The following is a 13575-nucleotide window of genomic DNA, read 5'->3' as shown; positions in this document are numbered from 1 at the left end:
CTGCTTCAAAGTACGCTTTTTAGATTAACAAATAATTCGCAAAAAAATCAATCTCAAGATTCATCAAAAACTTGTTATGAGGGATCCTCATCATGGAGGACATCAAAAGGGCAAATCGTGGATATATTGCGAATCTGCTGAAAATGAAGGGGGTAGAATTAGCTTTTCCGATTTTTGACTGGCGCTAGAAACAAGAGAAAACTAAGTTTTGTTTTTGATAACGCAATTTTTTCGAAAAATAGAGTTAGAAATTTTCGGCAAATCACATGACTCGAGATATTCGAGGTCTAAAATTAGACAAAATCGGGATTTTCGATGAAATGGGTTGGTGTTTCACTTTGCTAGATCTAAGATAGATCTATCTATAGTCTATAGACTATAGACGAAGAAAAAATTTGAAAATCTATAGTTTGCTGGCTTTGAGCGCCGGTCTAGGTTTCTTTCGGAAAAACCTAGTTCTACCCCGTTAACCCGTTAACAGGCAGGTGGCTGTCTCACGGCCACGCAGCCATTTTAGAGCGATAAGATAGGAGAAACTCAAGTTTTTATCAAAAATTTTTGTATTTTTTAAAAATTCAATCGATTCTCTATCTGTTTGTGTGATTTTGAAAAAAATCGGCATGAAATTCAGGTCGGGAGAAGCGAAAGAAAAACTTCAGTGAACGAGAAAAAGGGAAAGAATAATACAAATCGCCCGCCTTTCCCTTCTTTCCCTTTTTCTCCAATCTCAGCGTCGAAAATTGACGTAACTTTGACCTCAATTTTCAACCCCTAAACGAATATTTCTCAGAAAACACCAAAAGGTGCGTGGACTTTAGACTGCCACGCGCCCGTTAACGCATAAGATCGGATGCCCAGTTAACGGGTTAATAATCCTGTTCGCCCTTTAGAAACAACAGAACTAAACTACCTTTAAGGGATCCCCCTGTTTTTTCAACTCTTTGATAAGGGTCTATGTTTGATATTTTTGGATACACGACGTTTAGCACAAAGCGACGTTTGGAACAAACGACGTTTGGAACAAAGCGACGTCTGGAACACTGTTCTAAACGTCGTTTTATTCCAGGCGTCGTTTTATTCTAAATGTCGCTTTTCAGTCTGAAACGCGTGGGCGCCCAGAACGAATTAGATTGAAATGAGAACAAGTTATTTGCCTGAGTTTTCCTCAAAATATTAATTTGATAAACAGTATAAATTCGATATAATATCAATAATGATTATCTTATGATATATTTTACCGAATAAATATATTATTTAACATATATGTATGTGATTTAAATATGTAACTTATTCAAAAACCCGAAAAAATCTGATAAGAATAACCTCAAATGAGTTTGAATGATATTAACATGACTCAGAAGAGTAAAAACCTCGTCGGTTTGTGTAAAACGTCGGTTTTCAAACTGATTCTAGTCCAAATCAAATTTTTGAGAGCGCCTACGCAATTCTTAGCGAAAAGCGACGTTTAGAATAAAACGACGCCTGGAATAAAACGACGTTCAGAATATTGTTCTAATCGTCGCTTTGTGCTAAACGTACTTGTTCCAAACGTCGGTTTGTGCTAAACGTCGTGTATCCGATATTTTTCGATTCCCCGTTTTCCGAGGATCAATTGATGTGTCACATGACCCCCTTACGAACATCCATCCCCGACATTTCGGCCTTCAAAAATTGCAAAAATGCATATAAATTGTACTTAGCGTGAAAATTGGATCGTTTTCGTTTTTATATCATCTAAATAAGCCATATAAGGGGTCTTTCGAAAGCTTAGAATCTGCCGATTAAGAATATAATAACCGCATTAGGAATTTTTGCCCATTTGCTGGCGCTAGAGAGCAATGAATGACCAAAAAACGCCAAAAATAGCTACAGATGGTTGTTCTTAAGAAATTTTTCTTAAGACTTGAACAAATGGGCTCTCTGTACTAGAGATTGAAGATAAGGCTCCATTCTACCTGAATCTTGTCTCAGATGGAGTCTATCTAAGCCCGAATTTGCTGAATTTCCATTCAAAAATGGCGTTTTTTTCGAATTTCTCGAACTTTAGCGCCTCCTAGAGGTAGGTTGTCCTTGAGCAAATTATTTCTCTGTACTAGAGAATAGATTGAACGTCCCGATTCGTAAAACCAAATCGGCTGAATTTCGAGTCAAAAATGGCCAAAACGGGGGGGATCCCTTAATAAAGATTTTATGATTAAGTCTTTATCCGAAATACAAAAAAACATGCCTAAACTCAATCATTTATCAACGATTTCATTCACAAAATCATCGTTTATATTACTGTAAATTCGATTGAAAGTAAATTTGGTAAAGCAAGAACAATTTAAAGTCAATGTTAATGATTCCGTTAGATTCTTTCTGTCTTTGAATACTTTTTAGGAAAAACAGAAACAAAAGAAATCGGGGAAAACCCTGAAGGCCAACTCCGAACAAACTGTCGTGAATCTGGATTGGCCGGACGCTTACCTCAAGAAAACAACAAGAACCTTAGAAATCAGACAAGAGATATTTTTCCGGCAATATGAGCAACTTCAACGGCCCTCTCCTTTTGACAACGCAATTCTCGTAAATAAAAGTTATTCATTGAATCCGTATTCAATTTTTTTTTTTAGCATGGAATTAGTCAATCGCCAAAACGCAGAGTGGCTCGACCATGCTCACAATAGAAACAACATCATTTCTGGGTTTGATTTTCTATTAATTTGAAATCTCTACTCTTTTTAGGACTCCTTCTCATAATGAAGTGGATACGGACGAAGATCCTCACGCTCAGACCTTCAATATACATGAAGGGAATAATGTCTCTCTGAGGCGGAATCTCGGCGAATAATCGGCAAAAAAAAAATCGTACTTTTCATTTTATCTATTTTCCCGTTAACGCTTGGCTAATTGTTTGAAGCGACTCAAATAAAACTGGCAAGTCGTAAAGTAAGATTCTAAATAAAAGCTTCAGCTTCTTATAATTTATCAATTTATTTCCTTGTTGTCATTTCTTCAAATTTACCTATCTTTTTGCCACAAAAAACTAAGAGAAATTAGATTGTTAAGAAATAAATCGTCCCTCTATCCCTCTTTTTTGATGCCTGTTAAAAAACCAAGCACAATGTTTTTAAACGAGCTTTATAAGTTTCAATTTGCCTTATCAAAATTTTAGCCTTACAAGGATGAAATGATTTTTGTTCTTGAATTTGATTTCCCTCTGTTATTTTCTTGCCATCATCTATCTATTACCCAACTGTACAATAAGTTATAGTCTTTTACCAATTTCAGAATACGCTGAAAGGAGATCGGAGTCGGAATCAGAATGATCAAAATTGAAAGTGGGATGTTTCGTAAACACCGATTGTATAGATATTGTTGTGATATCAAATGAATATATTCATTCCAATGGAACTGATCACGTGATCGTCAGGTCGCCGAGACTGTCCAAGCCCCACTTGATTCCCAAAATGGTCTGACCGTTACGTGAAAACCTTAACGGAACAGGGTATAATGTAAGACTCGAGCACAACTAGAATCTCAAGGGACAATTCATAATTTTAGATTTGAAGCTTGTTTAGGTGATCTGGGAGTCAATTACGTTTCGGCTAGTTCAAATGGTTTTTTGAGCAATTTATGATTAACTTCGTTTTTTTCCTTGATTTCACGGACAATAATAATTGATTTCGCGGCTATTTTTGCTCACAAATTCACTCAGATAAGATGAAATAAGCTACTTCTAGTGCTAAAAAGGCGGCAAAATATCTTTTAATCAATCTGGATTCGGAATTTCTTTTTTTCTCAATTATATATTCAAAATTAAGCATGTCAGTATTATGAGTTCTTTAGAGTTGAGAGAGAGCTCTCAATTTGAAACTTATAATTGAAGAATAACAAAAATAAACGCTTTGTTCCGCTTAGTTACCGTTATAGCGAAAACAATTCGCTCCCAAAATTACAAATTCCAATGTTCATTTAGCCACAAACAATAAGCAAGGGTAATTCATGATGGAAACCTTCGCGTTGCACTAACTTTGAGTTAACTAAAAATAAAACTATATAGGTGGCGCGTGGTGCTGGTGGTGGTGGTGCAGGTACCATAAAGTCGGGCGCTTCATTAGGTCAGTCGTTGAGAATACGAATTCTCTAAGAGATGAAGCTTTCGACGGCCTTTATTTCGGCCGCATTTGCAGATCCACAGTAAGTCAGAATTTGAAATAGAGTACTCTGATTTCGAATGAAATAGTAGAGAATGGTGAGCAAAAAAAAAAATGCTCGAAAAAATTAATAAACCCTAAATGAAACAAATTATGATTCACCGGAAGAACCGCTATTATTATTAAGGGGTTCTCTTTCATATAATCTTAATTTTGTCTTCTTTTTAAAAAAAGGCTCAATATTGATCGTTAAAAAATTATTGCAGTAATAGATAATCAAGGCCGTTATTTTCCGTTAATCGCTTATTTTCCCTTGATTAAGGACCCCCCCGTCAACAATTTTCCTCAAAAAATCGATAATTTCAAAAAAAGCCATATTTTGGCTTCTTAGTGTTCCTGCAAGTTCAATTTATCATAAAAACTTGTTCGGAGCACTTTTTGACCAAGAAAAATCTGAAATTTAAGCAAAATTGGGACTTTTTCATCATTTTTCGTCAAAAAGTCCGATTTTCAAACGCGATTTTGAGGGTGTTAAAGTCAAGATAGACCCCGAAAAAATGAAGCCTCAAAATCGTTTTTTGACCTGTAGAATCCATTTCTGGGGTCAAAATTTTGAAATTTCGAAAATCGATTTTTCGAAAAGTGTTGACGGGGGGGGTCCTTAACTAAAATCGTTTTTTTAATTTTGGACGGGTAATTTTTTGTAAAACTTCTGAAATTTTATCTACTAAAAAGTACGGAAGTTTTTAAAGGCGTGGCATGCAGACAGCAGCCACTTGATGCTAATCCTGTTATTCTAAAAAAGCTCCGCGGGCACACCGTCTAGCCACGAGCCGCATTTTTCCTGACAACGCGTCAATCCAGTGTTTTGCTCTCAAATAAACCCTTCTTTTGAATTTCGAAATAGCGATGTTATTTTTAAATCAGTTGAAACATTAAATTTAGATCCGCAGCAGAAAGACTTACCGAAGTCGGCTCCCGTGCAAACAATCTCCTTTCCCTCGTCGAGCAGAATGGCAGCCAAGGCCAATTCAACAAAGTCAAAAAATGGGTCAACCGATTCGCCAAAGGACTCGCCGATATCAACACTTCTGCATGCTCGCTTCCCGCCGAAGCCGCTGTTGACCGAGCAATGGGCGGGCTCTGCCAGGAAGTCGACAGTGTTGCAGCGATGATTAGAAGCTACGCGCGGGATTATGGCTGCACTGCGGGCTACCCAAATAAGCGCTTAATGCAGAAGCTAGGACCACAGACTCGAAAGCTTATGCGCGTGGCTGACCACGCTGGAAAGTGCAGCGGAATTAGAAAAAGGACCTTTCGCAGTACAAGAGCTACAGTAGCATCATCACATCGTTAGAAAATAACGCTCCCGGATCTTCTCAAATCATCGATTTGAACAGCAACGATTCAGGAAACAAATTAGAAGCGATCCAATTGAATGAAGGAAGCAATCCCACGGTAATGATCGTCTGCGGAATGCGCGCAAACGATTTCGAAAGCGCGAAAACTTGCGCGGACTTGGCCGAAAACAACAACTTCGCAGAGGATTTTCCTGGAATGAACTTCATCATAGCTCCAGTGGCAAATCCATCCGGCTACGACTACGCCCTGAATAATGACCGATACTGGACAAAAACGAGGGAAGCGAACTCAGTTTGTGTTGGTACCGATTTGACGCGAAATTTCGACGTCAACTTTGAAGTCAGCGACGATCCATGCTCAAACGAGTACTCTGGCGCTTCATCTCTTTCGACTTGGGAAGCTAGCGCACTAAACGACTTCATCTCTTCCCAAGAAAACCTCGAAGCCCTCCTTGTCGTTGAAACCAAAGCTGATGAATTCAACGTGGTGACTCCAACGAAACAAGACTCAAATGCCTTAAGAAAACTCCTCCCGCGTGTTTTCAAATCGAGCGAGCCGTTCAAGACAACTCGACCGCAAGAATCTCGAAGCGGCTTCTTAGAAGATTCCTTCGTCGGCCAAGTCGAACAAGTTGCTACTGTTCAACTTGAACATCGAGCTGATTCTAACTTGGAAAATTTGCAATCGCTTGTTGCAAGTTTCGCTGAGGATATCACAAAGAAGAACTCACACGCGCCTGCGTTTATTGACAGCATCATGTGGGCCGAAGACAACGTTTTTCTTACAACTTGATTGACATTGAAGAAGAAGAAGATGTGACAACTTACAACTACAACATGACTTCTCTGCGATGGAACGATGAATCCGTAAACGACAGGCCCATTTGGACCCACATCGTTCACCTGATCGTTCCGAAAGCCATCAGCAATCCCGACTCCTTCTTCCTTCAGTCTTCCAACTTCGGCAATTTCATCCAACCAGCCCGAAAACGCCGATCTCTCGAGGAAGAGTATGCAAAAGATCTTCCGCGAACAAAAACCTTCGCAATCAAAACTGGCGTCGTCTGCGGCCTGCTCAATCAAAATCCAAACTATCCAATTCGATTTACCGCCGATTCGCCAAGTGATCCATTCATCTACGGAGTTGAGGGACAGTACTTTGGCAAACACTCGGACGGAGTTCTAGCGCAGGCCTGGAAGAACTTCATCACTAGCGTGATGGGAGGAGCCCCAGACTTCAATCAACTCGGCCAACCAGTTATGGCAAAAGCGACTATTCGCGCGCTAGATTTGATGGCAGAAGAAACGTTCCAAAAACAGGAAATTATCCCTTCAAAGCTGGCTTGATCGGAGCTTCGAAACGTGGCTGGTCAAACTGGCTCGCCGCAGCGGCGGATTTCGAGCGAGTCAATTTCAACGCGCCGTTGATGTTCGATATGCTCAACTCGGACGAGTTTATGAAGATGTCGCAAAGAAACTTAGCTGGCTGGAGTTACACCTTCTTTGACTACTGGTACCATCAAGGTTTGTTTTTCTTTCTCAAATGCCTTGAATAAAATATGATTTAGTTCCTGCTTACTTTGGAACTCTTCCAATGCAACTGGCTATGTCCGTTTTCGACCCCCTGACGTACGCTTCCCGCTACGCCGATCAGCTCATCTACATCACTAACGCGGCTAACGACGAGTTCTTCCCCTTTGATGGTCCTCTCTCTTACTGGGACATGCTTCCCGGAAAGAAGCTTTTGCGAATTCTTCCCGATCAGGCGCATGGCGGCAGCTGGGGAGGTTGGGATCGGGACGAGTCCAGTGTTTCGGACAAAATCTCGAGAACGGCCGTTCAAGATGTGGGAGAGATGGAAGAGAATACTCAAGATCGCCTCTGGCAGTCAGTCACCGCGCTTTACAAGGCTTTCCTTTCTGCGCCCGAGACGATTCCCTCGATTACGACGTCTTTCAACGAGACTGTATCTTCCATGACGCTATCTGCGACATCATCATTGGCGCCAGAATCGACGAGATCATTCTCAAGAAAGTCAAAGAACGGAAAACGCGATTGGCGACAGATTTACTACGCCGGCGCATCTGTCTGTGGAGCTGAAGGAATTCCCGGAATTGTGCCGAATTTAAGACCAGATTTCGTAAGTTTATTTTTAATCGTAACTTCAAGTCTACTTACTTTCATCAGACTCCATTCAATCGGGTTGATTCAACGGCTGATGCGGAGCAGACTTTGAATTTGGAGTCGACGGAGGAAAATGTGTGGGACGGAGGCTTCATCGATTTCGTGTTCTCGCTAGATGGCGAAGAAGTAAGATTCAAAATTTGAATTTTCGATGATTTTACAATATTTTTAGTTCATCACTTCGAGTCTTCCTGGAGTAACTCCATCCGACAAATACCCGGGCGAGCCCTGCAGCGATCCACTCTCATGCCAAGGATGTCTTCTCTAACTGCTCTTCTATAATCTGTATAATCTTGTACTGTATTGAAAAATTTTTCTTCGGAATATTTTTTTCTGACAATAACTTTCTGATGACTTTGCATTCTGAACACCGAGACGGCAGAATCTGCCGGGCAGATAAGCCGAGATTTAATCTCAAACCAGAGTCAACTTTGAAAATTCATATATTCCCTTCGACATATGAAAAACGGTAATAAACATCCAAGACTCTTCATGATTTATAGAAGCAGGGCTTTTTTTGCTTGACAATTTGGCCACCTGCTTGAGTTCTGTTATTTAACTTCTCGATGTTTCCATTTATTTTAAATAAGCAAATAGAATAAACACGGACTGTTCTTTATTTGCAGTGAAATTTCACTGGAGAACTTTTCATTCAAAAATAGCGTTTCTGGCGGCAAATGCGATTGTGGAAGCTCTGCTCCCTGAAAATTTGATAGCATTCAAGAGAAATAAGTTTGCTTACTGTTTATTCTGGTGTAAGAGTGATTGAATACGCCTGAGGAAGAAGGAACCATTTTTCAGTATCCATGTTGAAATGTTCGTTCGTCAAAGCATTAAACTCGTTGTTTGGCCCGTAGTAAACATAATCTTTGAAGCAGTTGAAGCAATCTTCCATCATTTCGTAAGAAGCGTAGAACTTACGGGAAAGAGGAATTCTGATTTGAGAGCCAGAATGGTCGATTAAAGTGTTTTGGAGAATAAACTCGGAGTTTTCGACTCGGTCAAGAATCATTTGGTGGAAAATTATTTCTCTGGCGGGATTGAGGTAGGCGCCGGTGACGGTTAGGGGTCGGGAGAAGGCGAAGTTGTGATGGAGGAAGACTAGAATAATTAATTTAGTTAAATTCACGAAATATTTTCATAAATACCTTTTTCAAAATAAAAATCGCCTTCCACTCGTAAGCGTGAATGTGTGATAATATCCCATCCACTTGGATTCAAATAAGTTTTGAATTTCATTCTTCTGAGCAGCAATTCAATTTCGTTAGTTTGAAATTCTTGTTCTTCTTTTTTTGGGTTGAGATTGAAGCCAGCCAAACTTCGCGGATAAATTATCATTGTCAGTTGAGTGAAGATTGTTTCGAGAGTAAAATATTTTCTCATTTTACTATCTTTAACTTTCAAATCATTTTTGAGTGCCCATCTCAAAAGAACCGAAACTGAAATGGGAACACAAAGATCGCTTTCTTTTTGGTTTAAAACATTTTTCGTCAAATTTTTGAAGTCGAAATTGATCTGTTTTGTCAGCTTCTGTTTTAGATTTGCGATTGCCGAAGATTTCGTCAAATTTGGATCGTCCAGGCAAAAATTAGAGGACGCGTTTTTTAGAGAAATGATTTTTGACAAGTTTTCGATTTGTTGAGTTGAGGGAGTCTTTCTTGAAAGCCACTTGGCATTGCAGGCCTGGAGAATCATTATTCTTTCTAACGCGACAATGAAGACTTACCATAATTTCTTCATTGATTTTTTGTCTCTCGTCTTCTTCAATCGGTTTAAAAAGAAGACTCCAGGCAGTATTCCAGTCGCAAAGAATCAGAACGTGGAGTGGTGATCCATGTGCTCCTCCTACTCCACAAAGTTGGTCACTTCCCGAAAAAGCAGCTGATCCTGAATCTATGAAAATAAAATGCGAGCAAATAATAATCAAATAAGTTATTTGAAATAACTCCAACATAAAACCTACATAAATAATGATAATGTCTGTATCATGGATCTTTATTTTTGAAAACCAATCGGGATTGCGACTCAAAAAATTACAAAAATTGCGATGCGATTGCGATTTATAAAGTTTTGTTGAAAAATCTTTATTGAAAGGAATATGTTTTGAAGCCTAGCTTTCTGTTCAGCCTTTAAAACAGAAAAAAGCTCTGAGTCAAACTAAACTCAGGTCAGAATATCGTCGAAGCATTTGCACGAGACAAAAACTTGAAAACAAATCGCAATTTGTGAAATATTGACGAAAACTAAGCTGCGATTGCGATTCCATTATCTCGAGTTTTCTGGGAAACTTCGCACCGCAATCGCAAGATATTCGCTACTCGCGATTTTCAGGAAAAAATGGGTTAAACCAATTTGTGGAAGTGATTTTATGGGTCAGGGTTTTCATTTGCCGGAAGGCCGAATTCAGTAATTTTATTGGTTATCCAAAAATGAACTTCCATAAATTGGGATAGTCCAAAAAAATAGATCCCTGGTCTATATTTGCTCCCTTTCCTCGCGTAGCCCATTATTCGATAGCATTCCCTTTCAGACGTTTCCTTTATCGTCCCAAAATCAATCCATTTGCCTTCTCCATCCTTCAATAAAATATTCTCCGGCTTCTGATCCTGATGCCAAAGTCCAATGCTCCCCAAATATTTAAAGCCCTCTTTCACGCCGATCGCGATTTTCTTCCTCTCTTCCAAGCTCAAATCTTCATTTTTCAATCTGCTTCTCAAATCGCAGTCGCACTTTTCCATTATAGTAATCCATCCGAGGCAGTCCTCTCTTTTCTCGTCTTTGCCCGAGAAAATTTCGATATTACAGAGATTTTTGATCACGTTTCGATGAGAAGGGATAACTGGGGCGTAGTCTTTTTCTTTTTTGAGGTAAAGTACCAGGAGGCGAGGCAGAGTATTTCTCCCCGGCAGTTCTTCTTTCAGCCATTTCGTAGTCTTCAATTAAATTAAAAGATTATAAAAATTTAAAATTACCAGAAGAAAGATGAATGTAAAAAGCCAACTCCTCATTCTCCACAAAGAGCGCCGAGTCAAAAGTCTGAACCCTAACCGCAACTTCCAATTCAGCGATATTTTCTTCCAAAACAATCGCTTCTCCTCCAACTGATATTGTTTTTTGCTGCAGCAACTCATCGAGAATCCATTCTCCTTTTTCCTCTTTGAGTTCTGAACGGAAAATTTTTCTTCCTTCTAATTGAGGATTTTTGTCAATGATTGTTTTCTGGAATGAAGATATCTCCCATTCCTCTTGTTTTGTTCCATAATGTTCACTCAAAACTTTTCCTTTTCCATTTTCAAAAAATATTTCCTCCCATCCAGCAGACCTTTTAATTTGAAAGTCGTATCTCTCCACCGACAAAATCAATCTGTCCAAATCGTCTCTACTCGTCGTTCTCTTCAATTTCCTTATAAAAGCGCCTAACCATTTCTGAACAGCGTCTCTGGTCAATTCTTTTGGGTAAAATTCGCTCATTTTTCCTGAGATAATGAAGGATCCTTTGTTATAAGACAGTTGCACCCAAATATTATTAAAATAAAACACGATTCAATGAAATCCAGACTCTCGCTGCGAGAAAAAGTCACTTATTGGAATAGTTTCCATGGTCAATATCCGTTCTTTTTTGTTTAATTACAATACAAGAGCAGCTGAACAAGTAACTTGGACGCCCTCCACCACCATTCTTCTGGGGTCGGCAACTGGGCGTGTTGTCGAACAACTGGAGACTTGTTCTTGGCAAAATATCTGGAAAAAGGCGTCAACCGCTTGACAGTCTTGTCACGTGCTTTATTTCTTAACGCCGGAAAGCATAAAATTTTTCTAAGTTAAACGCAGATCGTACCTCGATTCCTCGATAAAAAGTAGCGCCAAAAGTGGGGGTTCATTTTTTTCTAGCGTTAAGTAAAAGTTGAGTTATGAGTAGGGGGTGCACAGTGGGATAATGTCAAAAAATTAACTATCTTTTTGATATTTTAAAGTCTTGAATGACTTTGTTATAACCTAACAATCATTTCTTTCAATTATCATCTTTTCATAAATGTCCATTTTTACCCTGAAAATCACGTGAAAAGGTTAAGAAAAGGGGTTTTTAGCAAATTACTCCCAAGATATTAAAGGTTATAAAAAATGAAAAGTGCATCTAAGAGAGTAAACAAAGAGCTTTAATTTGACCCCAAAATGGTATCCGGCACTTTCCGGCAAAAATTCTAGAGCCGATTCTTTGTCAAAAACCTTCACTTTTCGGCCAAGTCGGGTGTTCGAATCCCGACGATAACATTTTTTCAAACCGTTTTTCCCAATAAAATGATCAACACAGATCATGTGATCTAGGGTGAGTCATTTTTTTGTCCTCCGGAGGACTATTCAGGTAGAAGAGTGCTCCTGGAAGACAAAAATCCTTCCTTGATTTTTAATTTTTAGGGGCTTGACGGCCCTTCGGGCCGTTTCAGCCCCCTTCCTTGATTTTTAATTTTAAGGGGCTTGACGGCCCTTCGGGCCGTTTCAGCCCCCTTCCTTGATTTTTAATTTTAAGGGCTTGACGGCCCTTCGGGCCGTTTCAGCCCCCTTCCTTGATTTTTAATTTTAAGGGCTTGACGGCCCTTCGGGCCGTTTCAGCCCCCTTCCTTGATTTTTAATTTTAAGGGCTTGACGGCCCTTCGGGCCGTTTCAGCCCCCTTCCTTGATTTTTAATTTTAAGGGCTTGACGGCCCTTCGGGCCGTTTCAGCCCCCTTCCTTGATTTTTAATTTTAAGGGCTTGACGGCCCTTCGGGCCGTTTCAGCCCCCTTCCTTGATTTTTAATTTTAAGGGCTTGACGGCCCTTCGGGCCGTTTCAGCCCCCTTCCTTGATTTTTAATTTTAAGGGCTTGACGGCCCTTCGGGCCGTTTCAGCCCCCTTCCTTGATTTTTAATTTTAAGGGCTTGACGGCCCTTCGGGCCGTTTCAGCCCCCTTCCTTGATTTTCAATTTTAAGGGGCTTGACGGCCCTTCGGGCCGTTTCAGCCCCCTTCCTTGATTTTTAATTTTAAGGGCTTGACGGCCCTTCGGGCCGTTTCAGCCCCCTTCCTTGATTTTTAATTTTAAGGGGCTTGACGGCCCTTCGGGCCGTTTCAGCCCCCTTCCTTGATTTTTAATTTTAAGGGGCTTGACGGCCCTTCGGGCCGTTTCAGCCCCCTTCCTTGATTTTTAATTTTAAGGGCTTGACGGCCCTTCGGGCCGTTTCAGCCCCCTTCCTTGATTTTTAATTTTAAGGGCTTGACGGCCCTTCGGGCCGTTTCAGCCCCCTTCCTTGATTTTTAATTTTAAGGGGCTTGACGGCCCTTCGGGCCGTTTCAGCCCCCTTCCTTGATTTTTAATTTTAAGGGGCTTGACGGCCCTTCGGGCCGTTTCAGCCCCCTTCCTTGATTTTTAATTTTAAGGGGCTTGACGGCCCTTCGGGCCGTTTCAGCCCCCTTCCTTGATTTTTAATTTTAAGGGCTTGACGGCCCTTCGGGCCGTTTCAGCCCCCTTCCTTGATTTTTAATTTTAAGGGCTTGACGGCCCTTCGGGCCGTTTCAGCCCCTTCCTTGATTTTTAATTTTAAGGGCTTGACGGCCCTTCGGGCCGTTTCAGCCCCCTTCCTTGATTTTTAATTTTAAGGGGCTTGACGGCCCTTCGGGCCGTTTCAGCCCCCTTCCTTGATTTTTAATTTTAAGGGCTTGACGGCCCTTCGGGCCGTTTCAGCCCCCTTCCTTGATTTTTAATTTTAAGGGCTTGACGGCCCTTCGGGCCGTTTCAGCCCCCTTCCTTGATTTTTAATTTTAAGGGCTTGACGGCCCTTCGGGCCGTTTCAGCCCCCTTCCTTGATTTTTAATTTTAAGGGCTTGACGGCCCTTCGGGCCGTTTCAGCTCCCTTCCTTG

At 40.5% G+C, this 13575-nt stretch overlaps 1 protein-coding gene across 1 annotated transcript; it reads left to right on the top strand.

Moving 5' to 3' along the window:
- Positions 1 to 6894: 6894 nt before the first annotated feature.
- LOC145704375 (uncharacterized) lies at positions 6895 to 8094 on the top strand. The gene is made up of 3 exons (XM_081781827.1): positions 6895 to 7021; positions 7066 to 7637; positions 7685 to 8094. The coding sequence occupies exons 1-3, from the start codon at positions 6925 to 6927 to the stop codon at positions 7823 to 7825; spliced, it is 810 nt and encodes a 269-aa protein (XP_081637953.1). The 5' UTR covers positions 6895 to 6924; the 3' UTR covers positions 7826 to 8094.
- The last annotated feature ends 5481 nt before the right edge of the window (positions 8095 to 13575 follow it).

Source organism: Oikopleura dioica, chromosome PAR (genome assembly GCF_907165135.1).
Source record: "Oikopleura dioica chromosome PAR, OKI2018_I68_1.0, whole genome shotgun sequence".
NCBI lineage: Eukaryota > Metazoa > Chordata > Appendicularia > Copelata > Oikopleuridae > Oikopleura > Oikopleura dioica.
The sequence above is the reverse complement of the archived record's forward strand: the minus strand, read 5'-3'. Positions and strand labels throughout refer to the sequence as shown.